Source organism: Falco rusticolus, chromosome 10, assembly GCF_015220075.1.
Source record: "Falco rusticolus isolate bFalRus1 chromosome 10, bFalRus1.pri, whole genome shotgun sequence".
NCBI lineage: Eukaryota > Metazoa > Chordata > Aves > Falconiformes > Falconidae > Falco > Falco rusticolus.
In genome coordinates, this window is record NC_051196.1 from 2573894 (window position 1) to 2601802 (window position 27909).

At 38.4% G+C, this 27909-nt stretch overlaps 1 protein-coding gene across 1 annotated transcript in view; it reads right to left on the minus strand.

Moving 5' to 3' along the window:
* Positions 1–22973, minus strand: part of LOC119154719 (mucin-5AC-like) — a 43520-nt gene extending 20547 nt beyond the window's left edge. Inside the window, 23 exon segments of the mRNA XM_037402606.1 lie at positions 506–685; positions 1211–1324; positions 1412–1550; positions 1972–2123; positions 2977–3077; positions 3463–3515; positions 5602–5854; positions 6616–6742; positions 7536–7630; positions 8089–8253; positions 8338–8475; positions 9317–9386; positions 9963–10073; positions 11087–11225; positions 12047–12164; positions 12630–12755; positions 13692–13908; positions 14100–14209; positions 15048–15138; positions 15768–15882; positions 16288–16549; positions 16936–16989; positions 22901–22973. Of these exon segments, the coding sequence (XP_037258503.1) occupies positions 506–685; positions 1211–1324; positions 1412–1550; positions 1972–2123; positions 2977–3077; positions 3463–3515; positions 5602–5854; positions 6616–6742; positions 7536–7630; positions 8089–8253; positions 8338–8475; positions 9317–9386; positions 9963–10073; positions 11087–11225; positions 12047–12164; positions 12630–12755; positions 13692–13908; positions 14100–14209; positions 15048–15138; positions 15768–15882; positions 16288–16549; positions 16936–16989; positions 22901–22973 (3003 nt within the window).
* Between the last annotated feature and the right edge of the window lie 4936 nt (positions 22974–27909).

Consider the following 27909-nt stretch of genomic DNA (forward strand, 5'->3'; position numbering starts at 1 on the left):
ATTTTCCTTATCACTGTTTAGAAATATATTTGCAAAATAGATGGTAGCATTTTACAAGAGGTTTTCACTCATAATATTTCACTTCCTTGTTTGTGAAGTATAATAATTTCATTTGTGTGTCAATGAGAACCAGAAACAATGAATTACTGTCAGGATCCAGACTACTCATTTGATTTCTACACATGTAGCTATGTAATTTTAATAAGGTCTGATAACCTTTACCAAGGTTCAGTGAATAATTTTAACAAAGTCAAGTCTGAAAAAACAGTTTGCCAACTCAAGGTCTGTTAGGACAAATGGGTACTGAAAGCTGTCTTCAGAGCTCAGAACAGCAGCAGGATAATGACACGGCTTCCTGAGGCACCAGGGGAATGAAAAACAATATGGGATGTCCTGCAGGAATGCTAGAGATATCACCTGTTTGAGATCTTGGCAGGCTCTCAACAAAATTCACACACAGTACGAACCTGGACTGTAAATTGCCATTTAACTGATAGTTTCGCACCTTAAAATTGGGGCTGAGCTTGATGAAGAGGGTGGTTTTCTTGTCCCACATGAGGATCAGTCCACTTGTGGTCTCAATTACCAAGTACATGCCCATATAGCGGACTGTGTATGGCACCTTACCATTCTGACCTGTCTTTACGACACTGACATGCTCCTCACCAAGTATGAGTTCATAGCTCTGAAACAGGAGAAAGAAGTGATTAGAAATTCACTGAATAGCTGCATCTGTGCTCTTAAATATGTTTTTCTGATTTTTAGAGTACTAAAAATAGTTTATATAATGAAAACAAATAATCCAAATATGATAAATCAAGCCTATTTGTTCAAATCTCAGTTCCTGAAACTGTAGTAAAAAAAAGTGTTTTAAATGGTGTAGGTCAAAAAAGGGTGTTTTGGCATCATGGGGGAGCTACACTGCACAGAGTAATTTTCTGACATGACAGACTGATTTTTGCTAAAGACTGTTTTCCTATAGATCTGTAGTTTGTCCAATAGTGGTATAAGACAGTGTGGGAAATGGAAAAGATAGAAAGCTGGGAAGTTCTATCAAATATTTCACCTGAATTTCGTTTAAGCTTAATTTACAAGTTGATTTGCTTTTTAAAATATTTTTCTAACTTCCTTGAAGTGATGGATATCTAGGCTTCTCCTAAGCCCTAAACAGATTCAGAACAAAACTGGTCTATACGCAAAACCTTCTTACCTCTAAGAAAACTTTGATAGATTTTGAGCAAGTTGTCCCAGTGTTGCCACAGGGAATATTTTCAGTGATAACCCTGAAGGTTCCATTGGCTCTGCCACTCCTCCCACAGTGGTCCTGGGTAGAGAATAACATTTTAGAAGTCCATTGTTTTGTGGACATGATCAAGGTTACATCTCATTTACTATTGCTAATTTTCAGTACCTGGACTAGTGTGTATTCACAGTTTCCATTGAAACTGAACCTTGTGTCATCAAAGGTGTTATAATGACCATCTCCATAAACAGCGCAAGTGCCCAGACATTGATCTTCAGTGCATTCCCACTTTCTATTCTTGCAGAAACTAAGAATGAGAATAGAATATTTTAATAATAAAACAACTCACTGTTTTGTGCAAACATATCCCAACAACTTAGCATTTGTTTGGCAACTCATCCCTAGTAAATGTTATATTGATTCTGGGGGTAAAATAATCTTAAATTTTTCATGTAAAGAATTAAAGCACAATTCTGTTCTGCTACTCTGAACTGCAAAATAGGATAATATTTACCGAACACTGTAGTCCCAAAGATTTCCTCCCATTCTGTGCTTTGGCCATCTGCCTACATCAGAACAAAACCTGCTTGTACTGTTTAATCCAAAACTAACAGACCCATCAATTGACAAAATGTGCAATCCAAATCTTCCCTTACTGCTGAACTACTTAAGATCTTAGGAGAGGCAAATGATGGAACCAGGAATGATACTTCAGAGGAAATATTTACCAGGTGTTACAGTCAACAATGATCTTTTCCCCAGGCTGATACATGGCTTCATTGTGAATACATGGACATTCCTCCTCAGGAATACAACCACCATTCCCGTCTGATACAAGCCCGGCTGGGCACACGCAGCCAGATACACATTGCGTGCTATACTGGAAAAGTCAAGAGGAAGATAGACTTTCAGGATGAAGTAATCACAATAGAAAAAAGAAGATTAAATTATCATAAAATGTGTTTATATGATCTTATGGCTGCCCAGCTTAAATGGGAGAGAACTACAAACTACTTACAGGAAAACGGAACCAAAAGGGAGTTATTAGCTATTAATTTAATAGAACATCAATCTGTTAAAGATTTTATGTAGGTTTTATGTATGCCAATTCTGATTGCTCTGCTAGAGTCTGTGGAATTTGAAATACATTGAATCTTAAGTCTTGCTCTGTGTTAGCTGAAGAAGCCTTGCACTTTGTAGTGGGTCACTTGTCATTGAATGGAGCTTTAAAAAGAACATTAGTAATTTATTATTTTTTTTTCAGTTTGGTTGAGTTACATTGAAACATGTTTATCTCATGTGACACATTCACTAAATGGCATGTGGCTACCATGAACCTAGGTGAAGTAGTATAATTAGATATGCAAGAATTTCACAATAGCATCATGGTACCAGAACAAATGATTTCTCCTGGCCAATTTATAGCCACTAATTTTTTACTAAAGAAGTAAAATGCATGGCAGAGCCCTAAATATTTTCACTACTAATTACTTTATCTGTATTAGCTGAAGATAGGTAGACACTAATCTTACAAATCAAATAGGTTGTCACTTTATTATACTTTGGTCTAAAGGTCCCATTGTTAATGCTCATAACATGGTTTTAGGCTTTTGCTACAAGAAATAAGTATCTGTGTTGTAGATCTGGAGCAGATCAGATAGATCAATTACTTTGGCACCAAAAGCACAGACAAAACCTGGAAGCACCGTTTCATCCAGGCATGACATACTTACACACTGCATATCCAAAGTCTGGCAACTTTTTTGACATTCTGCTCCAATTGTTCCTGCAGTGGTGTTTGTACAGTCGAAGTAGACCATAGGAGATTCACAGACTAGAGGAAGGAAAGAGATGAGAGCAGTAGGAAATGGTGCAGGGTTTACCCCCACAGCTGTAGCCATTAAAGCCAACTAGAAATTATGTGGAAATTGTGTATTTCAGCTAGCAGGGATCGCTGTCCCTATTCAATCTGCTAAATAGATTCACTTCAGAGCACTGAATTCCCAGAAAAAAACCCACAGTATTTAAGAAAAAAATATTAAAAAAGAGGTGTTATTAATCTAGGTTCACTCCTGCATTTTATGACAACTGTTGTACTATAACTCAATGAGAAATACTATTATTTAAAGATCAATTAAGAAAAAACAGTTCTATAACTATTTCTGTGCAAAACCTGGCACAGAGAAAATGGTAGGTAGAAGATTTATTTATTTTTTTACCTGGATTTGGATTGGGTGCTCCAATGCAATTCAGTCTTCCCTGAATGCAAGTGCTGCAAGAGAGGGGAAACATTTTTATTTATTTTTTTTTTCCTCTCAAACCATGTACTGAGACCAAGAGCTACTTCTCTCTTGTCAGGTTTCAGAATTTTCAAAGGAATTCCAGAATGCTGTTTTGAAGTCTCGGGAAAGAATTTCCCTCAATACCACTACTAGTGCTGCTTTCATATGACAGCCGTTATTGCTTAACAGGAAAAATCATACGTTGAAATGAGTATGTGTCTCTGCTTGTTACTTACTTTCTCATAGTATCTCTCCTTGCTGGTGCAGTCATAGTTTTATGCTTGAAAAATCATGGAATTAAATAGAAAATGCACCTAAATACAGTTGCTTTATCAATCTGGAAATACCATGTTATCATAGAATCATGTAGGTTTGAAAAGACCCTTAAGATTATTAAGTCCAACCACTAAATCATGCCTTTAAATACCACATCTACATTTTTTTTTAATATTTCCAGGAATGGTGACTCCACCACTTCTCCAGGAAGCCTCTTCCAGTGCTTGATAACCCTTTAAGCGAAGAGATTTTTTTCTAATATCCAATCTAAACCTCCCCTGGTGCAACTTAAGCTCATTTCCTCTCATTCTATTACTTGTAACCTAGGAAAGAGACCGATACCCACCTTGCTACAACCTGCTTTCAGGCAGTTGTAAAGAGCAATAAGGTGTCCCCCGAGCTTCCTTTTTCTTGAGGCTAAACACCCCCAGTTCCCTCAGCCACTCCTCATAAGACTTGTGCTCTAGACCCCTCACCAGCTTTGTTGCCCTTTTCTGGATGCTCTCCAGCACCTCAGTGTCTTTCTTGTAGTGAGGGGCCCAAAACTGAATGCAGGGCTCAAGGTGCAGCCTCACCAGTGCCAAGTACAGGGGGACGATCACTGCTCTTGTCCTGCTGGCCACACTATTTTAGTTAGATATAAACCAGGATGCTGTTGGCTGCCTTGGCCACCTGGGCACACTGCTGGCTCATATTCAGCTGGCTATTGACCAACACCCCCAGGTCCTTTTCTGCCAGGCAGCTTTCCAGACGCTCCTCCCCAAGCCCGTGGCATTGCATGGGGGTGTTGTGACCCACATGCAGGACCTGGCACTGAGCCTTGTTGAACCTCATACAGTTGGCCTTGGCCCGTTGGTCCAGCCGCACTGCAGAGCCTTACTATCCTCCAGCAGATCAACACTCCCCCCACCAAGTCAGTGTCATCTGCAAACATACCAAGAGTGCGCTTGATCCACTTGTCCAGATTGTTGATATTAAACAGGTCTGGCCAAAACACTGAGCCCTGGGGAACACCCCCTGTGCCCAGTGGCAGCAGGATGTAATCCTGTTCACCACGCCTTGGGCTTGGCCATCCAGCCAGCTTTTTACCCAGTGAACAGTACAGCCACCCAAGCCATGAGCAGCCAGTTACTCCAGGGGAATGCTGTGGGAGATGCTATCAAAGGCTTTGCTAAGGTCCAGGTAGACAACATCCACAGCCTTTCCCTTGTCCACTGAACAGGTCATAGAAGGAGATCAGGTTTGTCATATGGGACCTGCCTTTCATAAACCCATGCTGGCTGGGCCTGATCACCTGTATGTGTCACCTGATGGCATCAAGATGATCTGCTCCATAACCTTCCCCGGCACTGAGGTCAGGCTGACAGGCCTGTAGTTCCCCAGATCCTCCTTCCTGCCCTTCTCGTAGATGTGCATCATGTGCTAAGCTCTAGTCAACAGCGACCTCCCTGGTTAGCCAAGGCTGCTGATAAATGGTTGAAAGTGACTTGGTAAGCACTTTCACCAGCTCCTTTAGTACCCTTGGATGGATCTGATCCAGCTCTATAGACTTAAGTATCTCTAAGTGGTGTAGCAGGTCACTAACCTCTTCCCCTTCGGTTACAGGGGCTTTGTTCTGCTCCCTGTCCCTGTCTTCCAGCTCAGGGAATATGTACCATTCTTAAAAGATTAAAGTTGAAAAAAATGAGAGAGCATTGTATTGAAATTCAGGCGAGGCAGTGTAAGACCAGTTTAAATGTAGCAGATTTTGATGAGAAAATATATAAACTATTACTTGAGTGATTTGCAAAATATTCTTACCATAGAAGCCCATTTTCATGGATAACTCCAAATGGTATGGGAGATCCTTTGTAGTAGCAAGGGCACTCATGAGCAGGCACGCATTTGCCACTGTCATCCATGTAGGTTCCATTTACGCAGGTGCAGCCATCAACCGGGACAAACCTAATGTTGCATATGACGTCAGGCTCACTCAGAGATCGACAAGTGGGTTGACAGGAAGAGATGGTATAGCTGTAGCTTAGGGATTTGGGACATGAGGTGGTGTATTTTGCTTGAAAGAGGGAAATAGAATAGGTTTGTTAATTCCAGATGGTAAATTCTCGTGGGAAAATACCCCACATAGGCAGTAGAAATAACACAGAAACAATACTAGACGCCCCTACCTATGTTGCATTTTTCATGTAAATGTATTTCTGAATACTTCCAGAGTCAGACCTGAAAAGCTACTGTACATGTGGAGTAAGCAATGTATGCAAAGAAGAAAATATTTTTTCAAATGAAATTTCAGAAAGAAACCTCCATTTGGCACTGCCATTCATTGCCGAGACTTCTAAATCCTTTGAAGTATAAGACAAGATGTCTCCCTGAATGTCTCCTGGTTGCTGAAAACAGACTTACTGGATTGGTGGGACTCAGCATGCAGCTTCAGAGACCTTTCATTTGCAACTGTTCTGATTAGTAGTTCTGCTTAGTATTACTACTACTGTTATTTTAATATGCCACATTTTCTCTACCATAATTTGTGATACATAAAGCTGTAGTGAAATTCAAAGTTGCACAGAAATAGGTGGAGGCACTTCCATAACAACGGTCTCTTTCCTAAGCAAGCTATGCCTTCTATCTATTCATATTCACTCTTGCTAGCAATGGATTGATTCTAAGGGAACAGCAGAGAATTACTTCCAGGAGTGCACTTAAAATCCCTTTCTCTACATTCACTATATTTGTTTAGGAATCAGTATAAAATGGTCTCTGATCAGCAGTTTTTATTGATTTGTGTTCTTACGAAAGGTGATAGTTAAGAGTACTTACAGCAGACATCAGTCCTCCACCCGTGCAGCTGGATTCCTTTCGCAGCACAAGCTCTCACATAGGAAGACAGGGCTGCACACAGACAGTCCTCACTATTTGCACAGTTACATGTGTCAAACATGCAGTTCTAAGAATGCACAGGAAAAAAAAATTCTCAGCGCTGGCAAAATTGCCAATCCAAAAAAAATGCACATTATCTTTCTGGTCTTATGCACTAATCTTCCTTTAGATATGCTTACTTATAGACAATGCTAACACAGCTTTATCACTTTCCAGTCTTTGTCTAAGTTTCCTGACAGGGGAGAATGAAAGTACTGGAAATTCAGATTATATCTGCAGTTATTATTGGGAAACAATGGTCTTAAAGTCTGCTATACATTTAACAGCTTCATGTTCCTCTGAACCATATTTACGAATATGCTGCACTATAGCATACAAAGCTGTATTCACAGTACCAGTCCAGACATGTCATTTCACCCATGTCCATACCTGGATGATTCATCATGATAAGAAAGACTGGCAACACATTGATAGCAGAATGATGATAATTAGCTAATGGACTTTCTGTGCCGGGTAGTTAGTAATGACAGAGGTGGCTGATGAGGCAACAATTCACTGATAGTCAAACAAGTATTTGACATGCCTTTACATACACTTCCTACTACATGTATATATCCATCCCGGAGTAAATAGTTGCCTTCTCATATGCAAGCAAGTCAGGATCTTGAAGCCAAGACTGACAATCGAAATAAGGTGAAGTTACAACACAAACAGAAACACGTGTTGGAAGAAGGAAGTGCTGCAGTACAGGAGTTAAAATACAGGCATTGCACAAAACATGTCTGGAACAGTCCTTTTCTGGTAGCTAGTTGTAATGGTCTTATTTCTACTGTTTCTAAAGGGAAAACCAGTTTAAGTACCGTGTGGTAAACAGAGGGATTCACTGCATAGTGACAATCAGCAAAAGGTCCTTTGCTGTCTGTTAGTAGTCCACACCAATGCTGAGCATATTTTTCTGTGAAGAGAACAAGGTAAGTGTGCATTACTCTTGTATTTCATTATTCACAAAACCACACTGTCCTGGTCTATGAAGCCAGTTCCGAAATTGTATCAAGTTTCTCTGTCTCTTGTCCTTTTTTCACCAGCTTGTGGGCAAAGATTCCTAAAACCAGAGAAAGGGATGAATAAAAGATTTCCAAAGAGACTGCTGCCATCCGCTCCTCTGACACCATGCTGTCAGCTTAGACATGGTCTCTGTTCTCAATGACTATATAGTTTCCTTCAGTTATGTTACTATGACTCTTCCTTTACTTTGTTACTTATCCCTAGTGCTTTCATTTTAATATTTGTTTCTGATTTCAGATGTGTTTTTACCAAGTATGTAAGTCTTTATCCTCTTATCTTTACTTTGCAACATATGTGTTTCCTTTAGGGACAAGCAAAAAAACCCTAGAAAAAATTCTAAACACTCACCATTATCAATGCTGAGTGCACAAGGGTTCTCAAAGCTGTGCTGGATATTAGGACATGAAGCCTGAGTTTTCCATGTATTAGCAAATGCTGTTGCTGTTCCTTCAATTATTCCACTTATGACCTTGAAGTCATCAGTTTGGATATTATTGAAATTTCCACAGAGACCTGTTGACAATCAATGAAAAGTTTATACTGCTCATACTAGACACAAGACATTAAGCAAGTTGTTCTTTTATTTCATTCACTTACCACAGGTCTTGTTTTTGAAAATAGGATCCAGTCGCACATACACTTGCATGATAGGTATGATTTGGATTTCAAGGAGGACACCAAAGTTTGTCTGGATGATGATGAAAAATGATGAAGGTCTGAACACAGTGGCATTAGCTAGAGATGAAAAACAGAATGATCACTTTCTGAATGCAGTCAAATGCTGGAAAAGGTGCATCATTATAGTATTCTTCTTGAATTTCTGTTGCAACTGTTGCAAATTCTGAGGTGAAATAAAGCCAATCTTTATGAAAATGAATCAGAAATGTAGATCAAAATTTACAGTTCAGACTTTGCTTGTAGCTACCAAGTTGTTAGCTTGATTTGCTGTCTCAGCATTAAGCAGTTGGAGATTACCCCTTCCAAGAGAATAAGAAGGAAATACTGTATGGCACTGAGTGTTAAAAAGAATACTTCTATTTTTGTTTCTAAGCTTGTACAGCATACATTAGAGCCCTCACTCTGCTGGAAAGGGAGAATAAGCAGATCTGGAGATCAGAGATATCACATGGAATCATTAGTTGCATAGAATTATTAGTTATTAAAACAGAGAGCAAAAATCAAATTTCTGTCTGAGGAAGTGTAAGCACAGGGGTGGTAAGTTAAAAAAAAAACAGAAGAGGTAGAAGAGGCAAACATATGTCTTCTGTGTTCAATTTTGAAAGGTGAGAAGGAAGTCTTCTGTGTTCAATTTTGAGAGGTGAGAAGGAAGTGAACCTTAAAGTGATCAAATCAGGAGAGTGTAAATGCTGTTTGCTTTTGTTTGAACTCTTATCTATGCACCAAACTTCCACTTTTACTTGTATGACTCAGGAAATATCCCAAAGAGAACCAAGCTGTGAACGTGCAGGTTCTGAACAACTCACAGTCCTTTTATCTCCAATAGTTTAAGAAAATAAGCAGATGTGGAGCTGAAGTTCAGAGCTTATTGCTGACTGATTGTTAGAGAGAAAAATACCTGCTGAGAAGGGCAGATGGGTGTAGATTGAATTCACAAACACACCACCATCAGGTCTGACCTCGATGAGCTGTAAGGAAGAGGAAAAAGAGGCAACTGTGTGAAGGATAACTGTAGTCCAACAAAGAATGATAGTGATGATGCCAGTGATATTAATTAAAAATATATTAAATAAAAAGTGTGGATGTTTTGCAATTTCACCTCCTCCCTCTTTTCACTTTGTACACTTTACTGGTTTTCCTTGCCATAAAAGAATTATTCTTGAAGAGACTTTCTCAACTCTTTAGAGAATTACATCATCTTGGTTTGAACACATCTTTGTGATGAATTACATCCCTTACTGTTGTACCTGTAATTTCTAATCTAAAATCTCATGCTTTTTCCATCGAATTGGCAGAGAAAATAGCTTTCTTCTGCTTTGTGAGTACAATTGGGTTTCTTTATGAACTTCCACAAAGGCAAATCTATGGCTCATCTGACTTTTGTAACAAAATCAGTTTTTTTTCACTTGATTAAGAATAACATGTGTTTATCTTATATGCTGACCATATGAGAAAGAAATGCAGTTCCCTGACTGATTAAGGCCTAGCTTCTTTGTTTCCCATATATTTAATAGTCATTTCCCATGTTCATTTTGCATTCTTACAGTTTGTCCATTATTCATGCGGAGGGTCACTGTCTTCAAACATGTCTCAGTGTCTGTTATGCCACATTTGCGTAGTTCTACCAGGATGGTGAAAGTTTCGTCTTTACAATGCTGAAAAAAAAAAAGCCAAAGGTTATTTCATGGAAGGCTGATTACAGAAGCTTTCCCTGTAAAATTCTCTCTAACTCTGAAAAACATATTTCTGTTTCTGGAGAATCCCAAATTCCTGGCCTTCTTTGGCCTAAAATTCAGTTTTACCTTTTGTAATTATTAGGAAGAATGAAAGAATTAGGATTTGGTTTTGCATTTTGTTGATTATATTCATATTGGGGATTTTTATTCATGCCTATGTCTAATGTTTGATTCAATTGTACTGTATCTCTCATCTTTCTGTAGCTGATATCAATGCTAGACAAAAATTTCAGATAAAACATTTTTCAGGAGAACAGTACATACAGCATTTTTTTAAAACTGAATTGTGCAGATGGGGAAAAAGGAAAGCAAAGAACAAACAGGAAAAGTTCCTAAAGGATCAAAACATTTCACTTGCACATTTCTGTAAGTAAATACTTTTATTATAATTAACTTTCAATTTTTCTATTTCTTACAGCTTATTTTTAAATTGGTTTGGAAAGGTTTTAAATCTAAATGAAATATATCAGTTGACTCAAACTGATTTTTGGTATTTGAACTTCCCAAAAATGTAACAAAAATATTAGTCCTATAAATTAAAAATAAAAATTCAAATTGTTAGTGTAACTTTTCAGACTTGTACTATTTGTCCAATACCATATAATACAGTAACATTGCAAACATACTGCAACTCAGTAAGAAAGCTGGATTAATAACTCTGGAGAATATAGACTAAGCAAGTTCTTAAAAAAGGCAATGCTCTTCAGCAATTAACTACATCACAGAACTGGAAATTTCTCAGTGAACACCATATACTTCACATGACATCCTAATAGTTAACTGATGATTGTCACTTGAATGACAGCGTATGTTCTAGGAAGCATCTGGCTAAGAGGCAGTTGAACATCTGTATGTTAAAAGAGGTGATTGAAATTACCTTTTCTGTCTATAAACGTGTAAGGCTTTATGACCTAGTAATTTCTGATCCCCACCTTAGAAAGGACATAAGTGCAGTCTCCATGGTGATCATAATGTTTTTTATCATATGTGGAAATGTGCGAACCTCCCTCTACTGAACATGTTCCTGGACATGACATGTCTTGGCAACTCCACTGGCCTCCATTACAGGTACTGGGGGAGAGAGAATAAAGTTAGATGAAATCATTAACAGTAGTTCAGAGTAAAAGGAATTTCAGCGATGTTAGGTTCAGCTACTTTGTTACTGTTTTTCCCTTGAAGCTGTAGTTTGACACACAACAAATCTAGGTTTAAGACTTTCCAAATCATCCAACACGTGATGCAGTGCATTAAAAGGAGTGACTCTGGTATGCATTCACTTTGCTTATTTAGTTGTTTTCCTTCTTTGGACAGGCGAACTCTCCAGCAACAGGTATTGGATGAGTAATTGCTTGGGTTTTGCAGCTAACATAAACCAAAATGACAAATTAAAATCTCTTCTGGTTTATTATACAAGTGGGTCAGTAACTAACAGAAATGTGACCCCACATCTGCTCCTGATGCAGAGCATATCTGTTTTCTAAACTGATGTGGTAGTGCACAGGGACAGGATTAATAATTGTGAAATCGAGGTTGTATTGTGTCATCGCTTGCTTTCTCCAGAGAAAATAAATATTTGCAAATACATAAATGACTGCAACTTTATTCCCCTTAGAGCAGTCCAAATGTTTGAACAAAATAAACAAAGAAGCATTTTCATTGACTGGTGAGAAATCTAAACATTGTAAAGCCTTGCTTTGATCACATTGAGTTAGAGTACAAAGCTAGTTAAGGCTGTTGCTAAATAAAACAAAGAATGTTCTTTAGGGGTATTTTGGAACTGTAGCGGTCAGTTAAATACACATATCAATTACCAATGATGTAATTGCATATAATAAGCCATTAGACTCATGAAATATATGAGAGGAGACAGTGAGAAAAGTAACAAAGGTTACCAGGAATGACACTGCTCTGAAAAAGAAGTTCCTGGAGCATAGGTGTTGCCATTGTAAACACAGGAGCACTGCTCATGGGGAATGCAGCCAGAATTGTTGACGTCATCAAATACAGTCCCTAGATTAAAAATAGACAAAACCTTGATCAATTAAAGAGGCATTTCCTACACACCATTTTTGTTTTTTACAAATCCTAAATATCTTCTTAGAGACAGATCTACAGCTATTGTGAATGGACATATCTATGCTGAAGAAAGTAGGACTGCCAGTTTGCACAGTGAAGAATTCAACCTTTGTATTCTTAAAATCCACCTGCTTTGAAAGAGGGACTTATTGTAGCACAGGTGGCTTGCTGAGAGACTAGTCTTGATCTGTTTGCTGTTCTGCTTTCCTGCTTTCTGAATATTGCACATGCATTGGCATTCAGGTATCTTTTCTCAGCTGAGACATGACAAATGCTTGTCACTTGCAGCTATGCAAAATGCAAATATAGGAGGCTCAAATGCCATGGAACCTGCCCAAACCCTAAAGGTAAGCTGTTATTGTTCTTTGAGATCAGAGATGTGAGTACATATGAACTTGCCTGGGGGGCAGAAACAACCATCCATACAGTGTTCTTCACAAAACTGAGATCGTTCAGGATTGGTGCAGGTGTCAGCACAGGGGGAGCTGCACTCTTGGTACTGCATGTTGTAAGGACACTTCTTGGCTGAAATTTTAAAGGAGGAGAGAGTTTTTTTTCAGTCAAAAGTATTGCTAGTACACTGTATACGAAAATATATTTATTTACATTTTTCAGCTAGATGTAAAACCACACTAAATGGCAGATTGACCACCAGCTCTCAAAGCTGTCAAATTTAGTCACCTAGATCCGTATTCTACAGTTGGGATGTGCTTCCCATGACTGTCTGGTACTGAACGGGGTCAATGACTGGATTTCTGGGGACAGCAAGGTAATAACCCCACAAAGTCAGCAAGGCCTATGTTTCTACTGAAGGCACCTTTCTTGCAAATACCTGTATTGCTAGTGAAATGCAAGACATAAATTCCTGAAGATTTAATATATTTGCATTTTTTAGATACCATTAGAAGGGCAAAGAGTACCTCATGGGCTTTTGTTTTGGAGCAAATACTGTGACAGTATCAACAGCTACACCCCATGATCTAGTATGTCTCTAATTCAGTGCAAATCTCTACGAAGTTTAGTGGTGCAAACTCCTCACTAACAAGCAAGAGGAGATAAATAAGTTTTTAACCAGCTAAACACCTATGAAGACCCAATCAATTAATAATTCAGAATAAATCCTGCTGTAGCCACTATGAGAAAACAGAAATACAAGCGAGCAAGTACACCTCATTCTTTCTCCTTTTTTTTTATTTTATTTGCTTCCTTTACTGTCCTAGTACATTAAATAACACTTTGACTCTCAGAGTATCCATAGTGATAGTGACTGTCTTTAATCCAGTTTGCATTAAAACCCTTAGCTCTTTTGATGAAGACTTCATGCTTGAAATTGTATATCAGAACCCTCTGGAGAATACAATTAAATGGCCTGTAATTTCTCATGCATCCTCAGCATCATTGGAGAGCTTGTTGTTTGCTAATTACTGAACATAAAGTAAGGCTATCTCCAGTGATACTTACGGCACAGTTTTGAGGTTCTCCAGTTCAGAGGATGCCCACCAGCATGAGCACACTGCCGGGAGTATTCAGCAAAGGTATGACATATGCATGAAGCATTTTTAGATTTTTCAGAGCGGCACAAGTCATCTTGACAAATCATAATGTACTCTCTAACATCAACTAGGTCATTACACTCTGCGAATGGAGAGCTGGTCAGTGTTCTCTGGCATATGTCATCCTTGGGAGAAAAAAACAAAACAAAACTTCCAGAAAATAGAATAGAGCAATTTTTTGGTATTGTTAGTTTGTATAATTAATACAATCTTATATTGCTTTTTAAGTTGTTTTTCCTGTTGACCCACCTGAAGCTGTAGAAGGGTACAGATAAATTTGAAAAAAAAGTTTAAAAGAATAGTTAAACATGCTTACAAAATTGTCAGTGCAATTATTTGGCAAGGTAGAAGTGGAGTCTTCACAGTATTCTGTTGGCCCATCCATTTTCTGCATATTCCCAAACTCCAAGGCTGTCATCTTAATATCTGTGCAAAAGAAGTTTAATAATGAAGGTTGGGGGGTGTTTGTTCAATGCAACTGCCTGTTACCTTTTTCTCCTCTCAAGAATTCTGCTCAAGACTGGCCAAGGCACACAGTTCCCTTAAGTCCTTAAACCTGATCATCACCAAAGGAAGCAATATATCACTGTCTCAATTTACCTTGCACAGCACCCTGGAAAAAGTAAACATGAGAAAACAATTCTCAGCCTATTGCACCTAGTTGCAAACTGAGATTTTTACCAGAAAAATAGCAAACTGTTTTCAGATAATGTTGAGTCCATGCAGGGAAGAGAGGAAAGAATCTAAACAGGGATTTGGACAATGGAGACTGCTGTGAGACAAGGTTTAGGAGAGAGTTCAAGCTGGGAATAGACAAAATGATGAAGGTAAGGTTTTACTAAGATTATGCAGTTCAGCAGACAAATGTGGATATACCAATTTTAAGACAGAACAGAAACGATAAATTTACTGACTAGACAAATACAACTGCATTGGTTTATTGAATCTATTTCTATATTTATTTATGTTACTACTGAAAAGCTGGCTCATTTTTATGGAGTTAGCTGACTAGGTAAATAAAACCATGGCATACAAGAAATATGTAACCAGTTGTTAGCACCAGTACTATATTTATACTTAAAGTATTAAATTACATTATCTGATCTCTGTACTACATATTTTTTAACAGAGATGGAATCGTATTTTCTGGGTAAATCATTTAACAGGATAGGAAAAGCAATGTTGATCATGTTAGAGTTAAAGGAATACAAAAATAGCATGTTGGAGACTTCAGAAACCATTTTTCATTATTTAAAAAACTTACTGTTTGAATAGAACTCATTGTAAATTGGAAAGCCATTGAAGTCCCCACAAAGTCCACAAGTCTGATTGACATATTTCTCATTCAATTCCAGCTAAAATGACAGGCAGTAAATTGATAGACTTTAGTCTAAACATTCTAAAATACATTCAAGACCACTGAAAGTACCTGCACCTGCTGCCTCTAAGTACTTTTCATCGGCTCTGTGTAATTTTGTTTAGCAGCCTAATTCAAACCTGAGGGATAGAATGAAGATTTGGCTTGGATTTGATTTACAATGCAGAGTCCAAGCTATTGATGCTATTGATGCAGACTTAACTTTTCACTGTAATATCTGTCTTGTTCTCAGCTTCTGTCTCTCTATTCATTCTTAAGAAAGAAAATCAAATCCACAGCAAAAATCAAGTCCTAAGAGAGTGAAATTCTTACAGAAAATGATATTTGAAGGGGTAAAGTAGGCCCTGTAACAATGGCAATATGTTAATGATATAATGAAAATGGTTTTTCACCCTATTTTAAGCAGATGTCTGCTATCCACTAGATGTAAATCTGTGTAATTTTCTTTAGGACTAACTGGATGCAAACCTATGTTTATTATGAAAGAATTGCTCAACACTATGAGATGAGAAGGCAATAGTAACCCCCTAAACAGAGAGGGACTGGCCTTATCAAAGATTAGCTCTCGGCTCTGAAGCTGTAGACGGGTCCAGGAGAAGTTCTTACCAGGATACTGTCATCTTCATTCCACATTAGCACAATACCCATTTTGCTGACAACTTTCACATAAATGCCGCTTTTCTCTATCAGAATTCCAGATTGGCTGTATGGCAGTTGAACTCTGGGAAAAGGCAGAAAGAATGCTAGGTATTTTCTGATCCAGATGTTTGAATAAGAGGAAAAAAACCCGCTTGTGGTATCCAGCATCTGTAGGGATTCTAAAATAATGCAGTTGTGTGGAAAGAAAAGCAATTAAAATTTAAGATGGTCCAACATTGTCAAATATGAATCTGAATCTGGATCCACCTTCTCAGGATTTTTCATCCAAATTTTATTTTAGAGGTAATCTTTAAGGGAAGGATTGATTTACTGTGAAAGGAATTAATAGCAACTTCTTCATTATTTTGGCAAAGTTGTCAGATCTATTGAAGAACACATAATTTCCCCCACCCAAATACACCAAAGTACTTGGCAAGTTTTAAAAAAACTTCTGTCATTACCAAACAAGTGTTATGATTAAACTTACCTGTTGCTGTTGATCATGACAACACCCTTTGTTAGTTCAGCAGCAACACCTTCAAGTTTCATAGTGATGCGGTTGACTGTTACAGCATTTTCCTCCATTATGCGCCTAATCTGGATGTTGAAATCCTCATAGGGAGCGTTGCAATGGGATGAAAAAACGTAATTACAGAGTCCAGGGAAGGAGAATATGTCTCCATCAAAGGTCTTGAAGTGGAAGTTGCCCCACGTACTGCACACGCGGCCATTGTGAGCAGGATTGGAAGCTGTGAATTAATACTAGCTGTAAAAAAATGACTTAAAATTCCCAGTCTTAACATAGTGAAAGTCAGCTTTTCCAAGGCTTCATTGAATAGTTTTTGCCTGCCTAGCTCCATTTGTTGTTTTCTGTCCCTCTATCCCTTATAAAACTGTGTATCCATTCTTCGCTCACCTTATACCTGTTACTCATCTTATATATCCCATAGTTGTAGTTATGTACAGCTAGAGCTTTACTAGTTGTCCACATTTCAGCTAAGATAACAGTTCAACATTATATTTTTTAATCACCCTCTTTCTCCATGATTTCCTTTACCCGTGCCTTTCCCTATTTGTATTAGATTCCTCTGCCTACGTCCCCTAAAATTGAAAACTTACTGAATACTTTACTTACGGGTTATTACTGGATTTGTCAGCATTGGCTGGATGATGTTCACCTTAGATGAAACTGTAGCAGAAGTTAGAAAAAAGTAAGAAAGAAACCAGAAACAAATATAATAATATCAGAATTTGCACCTTGAAAGGACTAGAAAGTTAATATAGCAGATCCAATGAAACAATGTTTAACCTGTTTTGTTTTACACTGGCCGTGGATCAGGTCAAAAGTGCATACTAAAATTCAAGATCAGGATAGTTAAATCGTAAGAAATTGCTTTCAACTGTGATGATCTACATTTTCTACCTTTTAATTTTGACTCTTTTATGAAACTCTGTATTGTGTTAGGAGAGGCAGAAATTCACGGTTCTGCATATTGGAGTGCTTCAGACATGTCGAACAGTACAAAAGGTTAAGCTGTATTAAGCTAGTCTGTTACTGGTACAAAAGCATAGTTGCCTTCCCATTACACCTCCTCTTTCTAAGGAGGGAATAAAAACTTTAATTATCCACTTTTTTCTCTGTTTAATATTCTTCTGTTAAGGGCTTAAAAGTCCTTAGAAATTACTGCAAATCTGTTGTACAGGATGATCGCAAATCATTACATGGTAAAAATCAATGAAGTTGCATTTTCATCTTGATTTCCCAACATCAGCCACTGACTTTACAGCTTGCCAGAGTGCTGCCATTTCCTTGTTTTATAAGGAACCAAACGTCCTGCACTTTGATTTTATATATACATATTCATGCACATATGCATACAGCCTCTACAAACACACATCTGTTTTCTTAGTCACCAATTATTATACAAATATAACTGTAATGTCTGTGTTTACTAATTGGTATTTAGTAAATATATTGCTATTCTTATAGTGAGAGAGGCTTTTAAAGATAAATTTATCTTTATTTGACATTACTGTCAATATACTAAGGAGGTTTTTAAGGCATTTTTATTATTTACTAGAGATGTAGCAAATAAACACAAAACCAAATATACGGTATACATGAACATACTATTTTGTTTCTGCTGAACAACCTCAGTGTCTTTGCTTCCTGCTTCCTGTTGGATTTCTATCTGGGCTCCTGTGAAGAAATTGTAAAAAGCATATTAAATACAATATTCTGTGTCTGAACTTTTAAAGAAAAGATTTAGATAGAATAAAAGGACCCAGATACACCTCTGTAAGACAAAGGGTAGAGTCCTTTATCAGATCAGGAAAAAATGAAACAGGCCCCCAAAAAAGGCAAAATGTCATTGTAGAAAGAGGCTTTCTATTACAAATACACAGAGTTTGAAATCTAAATAACATTTCATGTGTGTCTGCTTTTATTTTCTCCCCTTTAAAATTCACTATAAGGGATTCTAATGACTGGATCACAGCCCTTATTTCACTGCTGCACTAAATCCCACTAATATGTGAAACATTTACAGGAAAAATTCACAACATCTAAGAGAGTAATTTGTTAAAATTGCTGTGTAGTAGTTAAGAAAAAGTAAGAAAAGGCACAGGACTGGTTAAAAGAAACAAGGGACTTAGGGCTTCATCCAATAATGGCTGCAGATCTTTATATGCCAGTTTCTTTAGTACCTAAGCGTAGGGCCTTTTTTCCTGGAGCAAATCTAAAGCCTCAGTCAGGGATTAGATTTGCTTTACAGCTGGAGGCAAGAAGGTACCTCTGCGTGATAATACAAAAGCCCATAGCCTGAGCAGTAACCCAGCAGAATAACCAGAAGAACCACGTATCCTGTTCTACCCCTCTTCTCAGTCTGAGATGGTTCAAACTCACATCTCCTCTGCAGAAAACCTTAAGCATCATACTGTAAGTCTATTTGACCAGGGGTTCGTGCTACCCCAGCTGAAGCTGAGACACAATGCTGAAAGCAGTGGGACAGTGACAAAGGAGGAAAAATAGGCCATAGTCATATGACCACATGATTAGGGCACTCAGCTACATCAAAACTGCCCTATTCTTGTGCCTTGCTTCAAGGATTATTTTTGTACCTCCAGTTACATGGTTACTGGATCAACTATGTGAACTGTCTTCCAGATGAGTTGTCCTCTCTATCATGACTCCGTAAGTTTTTTAATTCTTTTCTATGCATGGCTCATCAATACCATACCAGAAGAGGCATTGGCAGACTTCTGAAAGATGACAAATACTGACGTCCAGAAAAAGGCTGACCCTGAGCTTCTAAGTCAGTGCTCTAAGCTCTAGTCTTTTATAAGTAAATATGGCAGGCATTTCCTGTAAAAGAAAAATGGCTAAAACTTTATTTTGTGAAGGATGGAATCCTGTCAGCACGCGATAACCGTGCTTGGAACATGTTGACTAACATGTACCTATAACCTGCCAAGTTTAAATCCTCAAAGGATTTAGGTAATGAAATGACTAATAGCTGAATACTTATCAGGATTATGTGAATGAGCACTCTAGGTGTCTAAAGAATTTCTCAGTCAAAGAGGAACTGCCTATGTAATTTAGTCCTAAGCTAAGTCCCCCTTTTCCTTATATAATAGGTGGGAAGAATTCACTGACTCAGAACTGGATCCATAACACCCATCTCATTGAACAGGGAGCCACACTGGTGGAAGAGGGGGAAATGTCAAAATCAGGGGTGTGTCATAAACCAAAGTCCCCTTTCATAAAATCATAGAATGGTTAGAGTTGGAAGGGACCCTAAAGATCACCTATTTCCAGCCCCCCCCATGGGCAGGGACACCTTCCACTGGGCCAGGTTGCTCCCAGCCCCGTCCAGCCTGGCCCTGGACACTGCCAGGGATGGGGCACCCACAGCTGCTCTGGGCAGCCTGGGCCAGTGTCTCACCACTCTCACAGTAAAGAATTTGTTCCTAATATCTTATCTAAATCTACCCTCTTTCAGTTTAAAGACATTACCCCTTGTCCTATTGCTACATGCCCTTGTAAAAAGTCCCTCTCCAGCTTTCTTATAGGTCCCCTTCAGGTACTGGGAGGCTGCTATAAGGTCTCCCTGGAGCCTTCTCTTCTCCAGGCTGAACAGCCCCAACTCTTTCAGCCTGTCTTCATAGGAGAGGTGCTCCAGCCCTCTGAGCATCTGTGGTGCTTACATTCCTTGCTGAGCGTTTCTCCCAAATTAAGATCCTCAGCCTAGATACCTCCATGAAATCTGGACAACTACATTTGCCTTAAAAATAACCAGATCAGGAACACATCATTGTTATTATTATTATCATTATTATTATTGTAATTATTACTGTTGTTGTTATTGTTATTATTATAACTGTTATTATTATTGTTGTTGCTATTGTTGTTGTTATTATCATTATTATTGTTATTGTTACTATTCTAATGTAACTTCTGGCTGTGCCCATCATGTAAGCAGAATGAGTACTTGATACTAGAGCTGAAGGATCTTTGTCTGAAGGGATTCAAGCCCGGGAGACTGATGGCTTTGGAGGACAGGATTCTGGGCAGCCTCACCATATCTAGAAGTTGCTGCAGTGCCTGCAGGTTCTTTCAGACTGAAGCTTTTAAATTTTTTCTCACTAACTTTATGTGTGACAACTAGTGATATAAAAAGAAGTAACTTAAGACAGAGTTTAACCATTTTCCATTTCCTGTTAGTCTTTCAGTATCACAGATAATACCATTATCCTCATTTCCTGAGGGTACTGAGGCAGCTGGTGGAGGAGCTTGCCAAGCCACTCTCCATGATTTATCAGCAGCCCTGGTTGACTAGAGGAGTCCCAGAAGACTGGAGGTTAGCCAGTGTGACGCCCATCTACAAGAAGGGCCAGGAGGAGGATCTGGGAAACCACAAGCCTGTCAGCCTGACCTTGGTGCTGGGGAGGGTTATGGAGCAGATTGTCCTGACCACCATCATACGGCACATGCAGGACAGCTGGGGCATCAGGCCCAGCCAGCACAGGTTTATGAAAAGTAGGTCCCACTTGATGAACCTGATATCCTTCTAAGACAAGATGACCTGTCTAGTGGACGATGGAAAGGCTGTGGATGTTGTCTACCTGGACCTTAGTAAAGCCTTTGACAACATCTCCCTCAGCATTCCCCCGGAGAAACTGGCTGCTCATGGCTTGGGTGGCTGTACTGTTCACTGGGTAAAAAGCTGGCTGGCTGGCTGAGCCCAAAGCATTGGAACAGGCTGCCCAGGAAGGTGGTGGAATGACCATCCCTGGAGGTATTAAAAAAATGCATAGATGTGGTTTTTAATGACGTGGTTTAGTGATGGACTTGGCAGTCCTGTGGTAACAGTTGGACTTCGTGGTCTCGAAGGTCTTTTCCAGCCTGTATGATTCTATGATTCTATGATATGGTTAGGTAAATGCATTCATATCATTATAATTGATACTGATCAGGTGAGACAAATTCCTCTGTAAGTCTTACAAAAAGGTCAGAATTTGCTCTCAACCAACACATCTACGGGAATCTCAGCAGGCACAGAATCATAGAATGTTTGTTTATTCTAGCATGAGAACCTTTGTAACAGAGAAAAATAGCATATACATGTATTCTCGGTCTGTTAATTTTTCTCAAGGAAACGGCAGGGTCTTTTGTTTACTTAGCAAATACATATTTCCCAAAGAAGTTCTAGCTGCATTGGTTTACTTAGCAATTGCATAATGCCACGTTGTTGACCATTATAAAAGTAAGTGTCTTTCAGTTGTAAGAATAGTCAAGATAATTTACTATTTGATAATTTGGAAACTGACCTAGTTATTAAGTATTTCTGGATGCACCTTGCTAAGTCTATATCCAGCTGCGAATAGTCAAGCACAGAATGTTTGTGGAGGTGGCATGGGATTAGGCCAATATCCTTTAGTCACTCAGGACATCTGAAAATACTTTCCACAGAGTGTGATTCAAATGAAGAGGAGTTTTCTGGACACTGTCTAACACACACTTTTCAAAGCAATTATCAGGTAACATTGGGTAGTACAAATAATGTTCTTGTTCAGTGAGTGACTGAAGATGCTTTTGGCTGACGCTGCGTGAATCTAAACGTAAGCTTATACTCTTAAGTGACTGTTGTATTTTGTGGTTAAATCAACTTGCCCGTATTTTAGTGTTTATTTCACAAACTATAAAGGAGCCTAAAATTATATTTGCACTTGTCAACCTTTTGAAAATGATAAGCAAGATAAATTTACATAAGCAGTCTGAAGATTTAAAAATGTTAGTTGACAGGGCAGTAATTGCTGTAACTGAAAGGGACTGACTTGGCAAACGGGCATTCATGCAAGTAATTTCAATTTGAGTGGTCCCATTGACTTAATAGGGCTACTCATACTAATAACAACTGTCAAGACCAGCCTGATGGATATAATATTGACAGGAGAAAAACCACATACAAAATGACGGATTGCATGTGTCAAATAAATCTCCCAGTCCTGCTCACACTCAGTATCAGTAATTTATATAAATATTTGGCATAGGGTATTATCAATGCACAATTAGTTACTGAAAATCATTGCCACGAATATTCCTTTCTGGTCTATTTGCAAAAAGAAGTTGCAAGAGATCTTGAGGAATCTGGTATTAGCTCCTGGTAGATGACAAGATACTGGGAAAGACTGACCAGTGGTCTGATCTTGCAACTGGAAAATACAATGTTTTAAATTTCATAAAAAACCCAACATTCATAACCATTCCTAATACAAAATGCAACAGGAATAAAATGCTTTTGTAAGGCATAAGCGATATGAAAACCTGGCATTTTAAGACATGATTAACTGTTCTTTTGGATTTGATCTTCAAGGTTACCTTCCAAATGTAGTTCTACCCAGTAGTTTGAGGCATTATTAAATTAAATCAGTCCAGTTAATAGACAGACATTACATATTTAATGTAAACTGAAAAAAAAGATACAAAGAACGCAACCATCTGTTAAGTGAAACAATAAAATTAGTGTAGTTGTTTAAAATATATTACTATATCTAAAGAGAGTATTTTTATTTTCCCAATAAAAAAGAGAACTTCTTACCTATCTGATGGATACAGCAAACTGCTAACAAGAAAGCCCATTTTTGTACCCATATCCACCTGCCAAACCCCATTTCGAGTGGAGTCTGGCACAAGGATGTTGGGTCTAAAGTTGGTCAGGAGGAACAATTCCCTTGTACTCTGTCAGTCTTATATAGTAGGTGACTTTGGCTTCAGTCCCAGACTGATTCACAGAGTCTAGAAAGGTGGGGTTTGGGGGATTTTAGCAAATGAACAGGTAAACAGAGGATGCTCTTCCTTCCTCAGAAAGTGGCCAATGGTATTTGCATTTTGGGCCGAGTATATATGTACATATATTTTGTTAAGGTTCAGCTTAATGAAGAAACAGAACATGACTGCAAATGAAACACAACTCCTCCTCCACAAATAACAGGCCCTAGAACAAATTTAATTTGGTGCTGCTTTACAGTTATGCAGATAGCACGCAAGTAACTATTACAAGTTTTTCAATACTGTAACTGATGCCAGGCAGCTCCTTGGCAAAAAAGGATTTCTGAAGTCTGAGGAGGCATGGAGTACTTCATATGTGGGGACCCAGCATTAGGAAGTCACTCTGTGCCTCTTGGGGCAGCTAATCTTCCTGTAAAAAGAACAGACTAAAAACCTTGAAGGGTCCTGCGCTATGACACGGTCACACTGCGTGTAAGCCAGGGAAACTCTTCTGTGTGGCACAGACGAGCATTAGGCACCTGTTTGTGGAACATTAAGCCAGCTTCACCTAGATTATATCCTACATTTATTACAGGTGGGCTTAAACCATGAAATCTACTTCTGAATTCTCTGTATAATCTGATTTTGCCTTCTTGTAGAAAATACCAGTAGTAATTTCAGGCAGCCTTACACTAGCTTTGTATGGAAAAAAAAAAGAGTTAGATTGATTATGGCCTGTAACCATGATAACATTGTTTCAGTATCATTCCTGCATAATTCTGTTTACAACCATGGACTTACAAGGACTACAACTTAGAGAAACAGGCAATGATTCAGGCCTGTAAGACTTGTCAGTAGATGTTTTAATGTACTTTTTTACTGAAGGTTGCCTTTTTGCAGTTCTACTGGATTATAATTTCAAAAGCAGGACATGTCACTTTATCCTTCTTTTTTTGGTTTGGCATTGGAGATAGGTAGGATGATTGTTCTGGGCAGATTGCTGTCTCTTTCAAAGGTCAGTAGACCTTATGGTAAAAGATGGACAAAAATGTTCAAAGTTAGTGAAACCATTATTTTAAAACTGCTAGATATGGTGAAAACAACGCACAGTCCAGCACTTGGTATACACATAACATTTACCCTCGGTTCATCTTCATCTTCAGCCTCCTGCCAGTTTACAAGAACAGCTGGTGGATGCAAAAATCTTCATCATAACAAATGGAATGAGAGCTGCTGCTCAGTGAGGGTTTTAGCAAGAGGTACATGGGTAGTATAGTTGGGGTGGGGGAGCCACAGAAGAAGCAAAAAAAAAAAAAAAAAAAAAAAGTAAAAAAGTATACTAGAATGTGTAGAGATGCAGAAAGGACTTTTTTGCATAAAATGGGACAGTATTATCTTCTGCCTGTCTGGTAAGATTCAGTTCAGCAGTCTCTGCTGATGTTTGCCATTTCTGCTGAAGCAGGGGAAAGAAACCAAGTCAGGAAGGTGTCTTAACTGTAAAATGTGATCACAGCTGATTGCCTAATTTCCTTGGGTTCTTAACAAAATCCTACCCTGCAATTAAAAATTTTTAAATATTTCCGTAAAGGAATAGGAGAGTATAATACAATGTTCCATTCAGGTGTTACTGAACTGTGTCAATTTTTTCCCATTTATTTCAGTTCAGCCCTTATTTCCACTTTTGTTTAGTACTAAATATATTAGAACCGCACTCATTTAGTATTATAAAATGAACAAAAATGAATTCCTTTATGAAATATCTGGATTTGATTTTTGGACTGAAATCAGTGGTAGCTTCCTATGGCAAGGTTGGGGTACTTTGGCCTGCTGTATCATGAAACATGTTCCCTGTCAAAATATCCAGGATGTTTAATGAAGTTACATCTCCATAATCAGCAGTAAGCTGTTTACACACCTTAGATCTGTATCTTCATGCTTCAGCAGACCAGGAGAAAAGATTGGATTTCCTGTCCATAGAACGTTGTTTTATTCTGTGCTAGTACTGATAATAAACATAAATTCATCGGTACATAGTGAAGGCAAATGATATCTTGTTTACGTGACCAGTTAGCTGTATTAAATATATATACACTAGTTCCACGTAAGCAATTAAACAAGCCATCCAACAAACTAGGCTTTCAGCAACTCGTGTGTGCATACCTTTAGCAATGGGCGACATGGGATGGTCAGAAGTAGCAGAGCTTGCTTCCCTTCTCAGTTATACCCACCCCTACATGAGGAGAGTAACAGAATACCAGGATTTTCTTGTGTTACTTTAAAATACTTGGAGAGAGTTTCTTGTTTCTCATTGGGTATACTAGAGCAAGGGACTACTGATAAAGGGAGGAGTTTTCTGAGGGGGCAATTAGTGCTTCTGATACGTGGTGAAGTTGAGGAGGGTGTCTGTATCTAAGATGACTAGGTATCAGTGGGGTCAAGGCTATTCTTTCTTTTGCCCTGTGTCTTTTTTTGGAGTTGTTGTCAAGCAGAGTGCTTGTATCAAATGCTTCTTTCTTCTAAGATAGTTTTTTGTTTTCACTCATTATAACTCTTTGTGATTAAAACAATGTAATTCAAACTTGAATATGCTGCTTCACTAAGCATTTACCAGGGCATGGTATTATAGAGCTGTTGTGAAATTTGTCCCAGTTGTATTTGAAGGTGTTCTTCAAAAGCTGTCGCTCAGATATTTTTCTCAAAACTTTACATATTCTGGAGGTGTTGTGATAGCTACTGCTGAGACTGAAATTTTTCACCTCCAGGGAGTAGTGGTATTGAAATGATGTTCTACTGTTCAGCTTATCTAACCACACAGCCTCTTTCTCTTCCTCCCTCTCCACCACAAGGAGTGGGTGAAATTGCTAATAACAAAACAGGTACGGAAGAAATTCAGGTCACTCTGTTAGGTAGCTTATGAGATTTTTAGAAATTATCAGGCTATGAGATTTTACTGCTTGCTGGGGAAATCATATACATAGATGAGAATATCACAAAACCCAGAAGGGTTTAAGTAAAATTGTTCATTGATCACATGGGTAATAGCTCCAAGTAGTTCTTGTAGATTAAAAATGTAGCGGGAGGACTTCTGAGTTTTCCAGATGGTACAGTGAAAAGAGCTTACCTATGCAGGCAGGGAGAATCAAGCTCTCCTTTTCAGTTGCATGAGGGGAAAGAAACCCCAGAAACAAGTCCTGAAGTATGTTGATAACAGGAACGGAAGCAGCTGTCTTTATTGTTAATGTAAACCACAAATCCACTAAGGGACCACGGTTTTGGTATTGTCTGGCCATAAACCAAAGCACTTTCATTTGCAGGAGGGAATGTTCAGGGAGGTGTTGAAGGCATTTTTGTTTCTTCCTTGGGTTTTTTTCTGTTTTTCTCAGGTTTTAATGTGTGTGAAATCCAGAAGCTTATATTGACATCTCGGTGTCAAAAAACATTGAAATTAATTTAGGATATTGTTGGGTTGATATAGACCAGCTCATTTTGTAGGAGGTTATTGGAAATTAATTACAACAGTTAAGGATACAGCTGACAAATATTCGTCTGATTCTTATTTTCAAAAATCTATACCAATGGATTGTTCACTGAAAGTGCCTCTTGTAATAGTAAATCAAATATATGTGTTATTTGACCCATAATTCTGACAATGGGTATATTCTCTGCAGTTTTACCTTTTCATCTTGGTTTCTTGCATAGAAGTATGGCCAAGATGTGAGACATTGCTTATACTACTTTAATGTAAAATTTTGAATGCCACATAAAATGTGAATATCATATATACTGTGAATAGTATAATTACAACTTGAAAGTAGATCATATAATATGAGGGTGGAAGTTAGAAAGTGGTAGTATTAAGGCATTAAGAAAACCAAAATTCATCTGCCTTCTCTCTTCAAATTACAACTCCACTAGTGTTGAGAACTTCTACCTCCTCACAAGTATGATAAACCAGAGACAGCTGGGACCTGGGAAAAGCTGCATTGTGCCTCAGATTTGTGAAGACCTTACTTGCCACGTGAACTGGGAAAATGAATGAATAGTTGGATTGGCCAAAGAAGAGAATATTTATTGTGGTGTGGAAAGTAAAGTAATGACAGCCTGCAATTAACGTAAACCAAGTTGGCATTAACTTAAGCAGAGAATCCGGCACACCCTTTCCACCTAGCTCTGTAGAGGTTTCGATGCTCTCTGTGGTTTGCCCTGGTAATGCTTTTCTCAGCTTTCTCTGATTGCCTCAACTGTTCTTTCCTTCCATCAGTCTACAGGTGACTCACCAGGGTTTTGCTTTCCAGCCCTACCCAGGGGTTCAAGCTCACTTTCCACCCTTTTTTTTTAATGGCTTCTTACCTTCCCGCTAATAAATAAATGCACTGCCACTGTGGAAGAAAATGGTGGACACACTCTGGCCACAGGTTCTTTGCCTGGTTCTTGGAATAGATGATGCAGTCTGTTTTCTGTTTAGTACAGCATGTCACGTCACCTAAGAATTATCTCAGAGAGGCTTCTCTATGGAAAACAAAGCTGCACATAGCCTCATGGTGAAAAGCACATGGAGCATTAAACTTTTACAATGAATGGCAGATGAGCTCTGTGTTGTATGTGGCTGTTACTGCTTTTCAGTTTGTTACAGTAACTTTAGAACTGGCTGTGCAAGGTACTGTGGGACACAGAAAACTGGCTGTGGAGATCAGATCATTTAAATGGAAAACAAGTGAGAGAAAAGCAAGAGGAGTGAAGGTTAGAAGAAACAAAGTAACTTGCCTCATTTGTCAGTGACATTAGTCATAGTTTCTTAATTGCAGAGTGACACCTTAAGTGCACAGTTGTGCTGTCTCC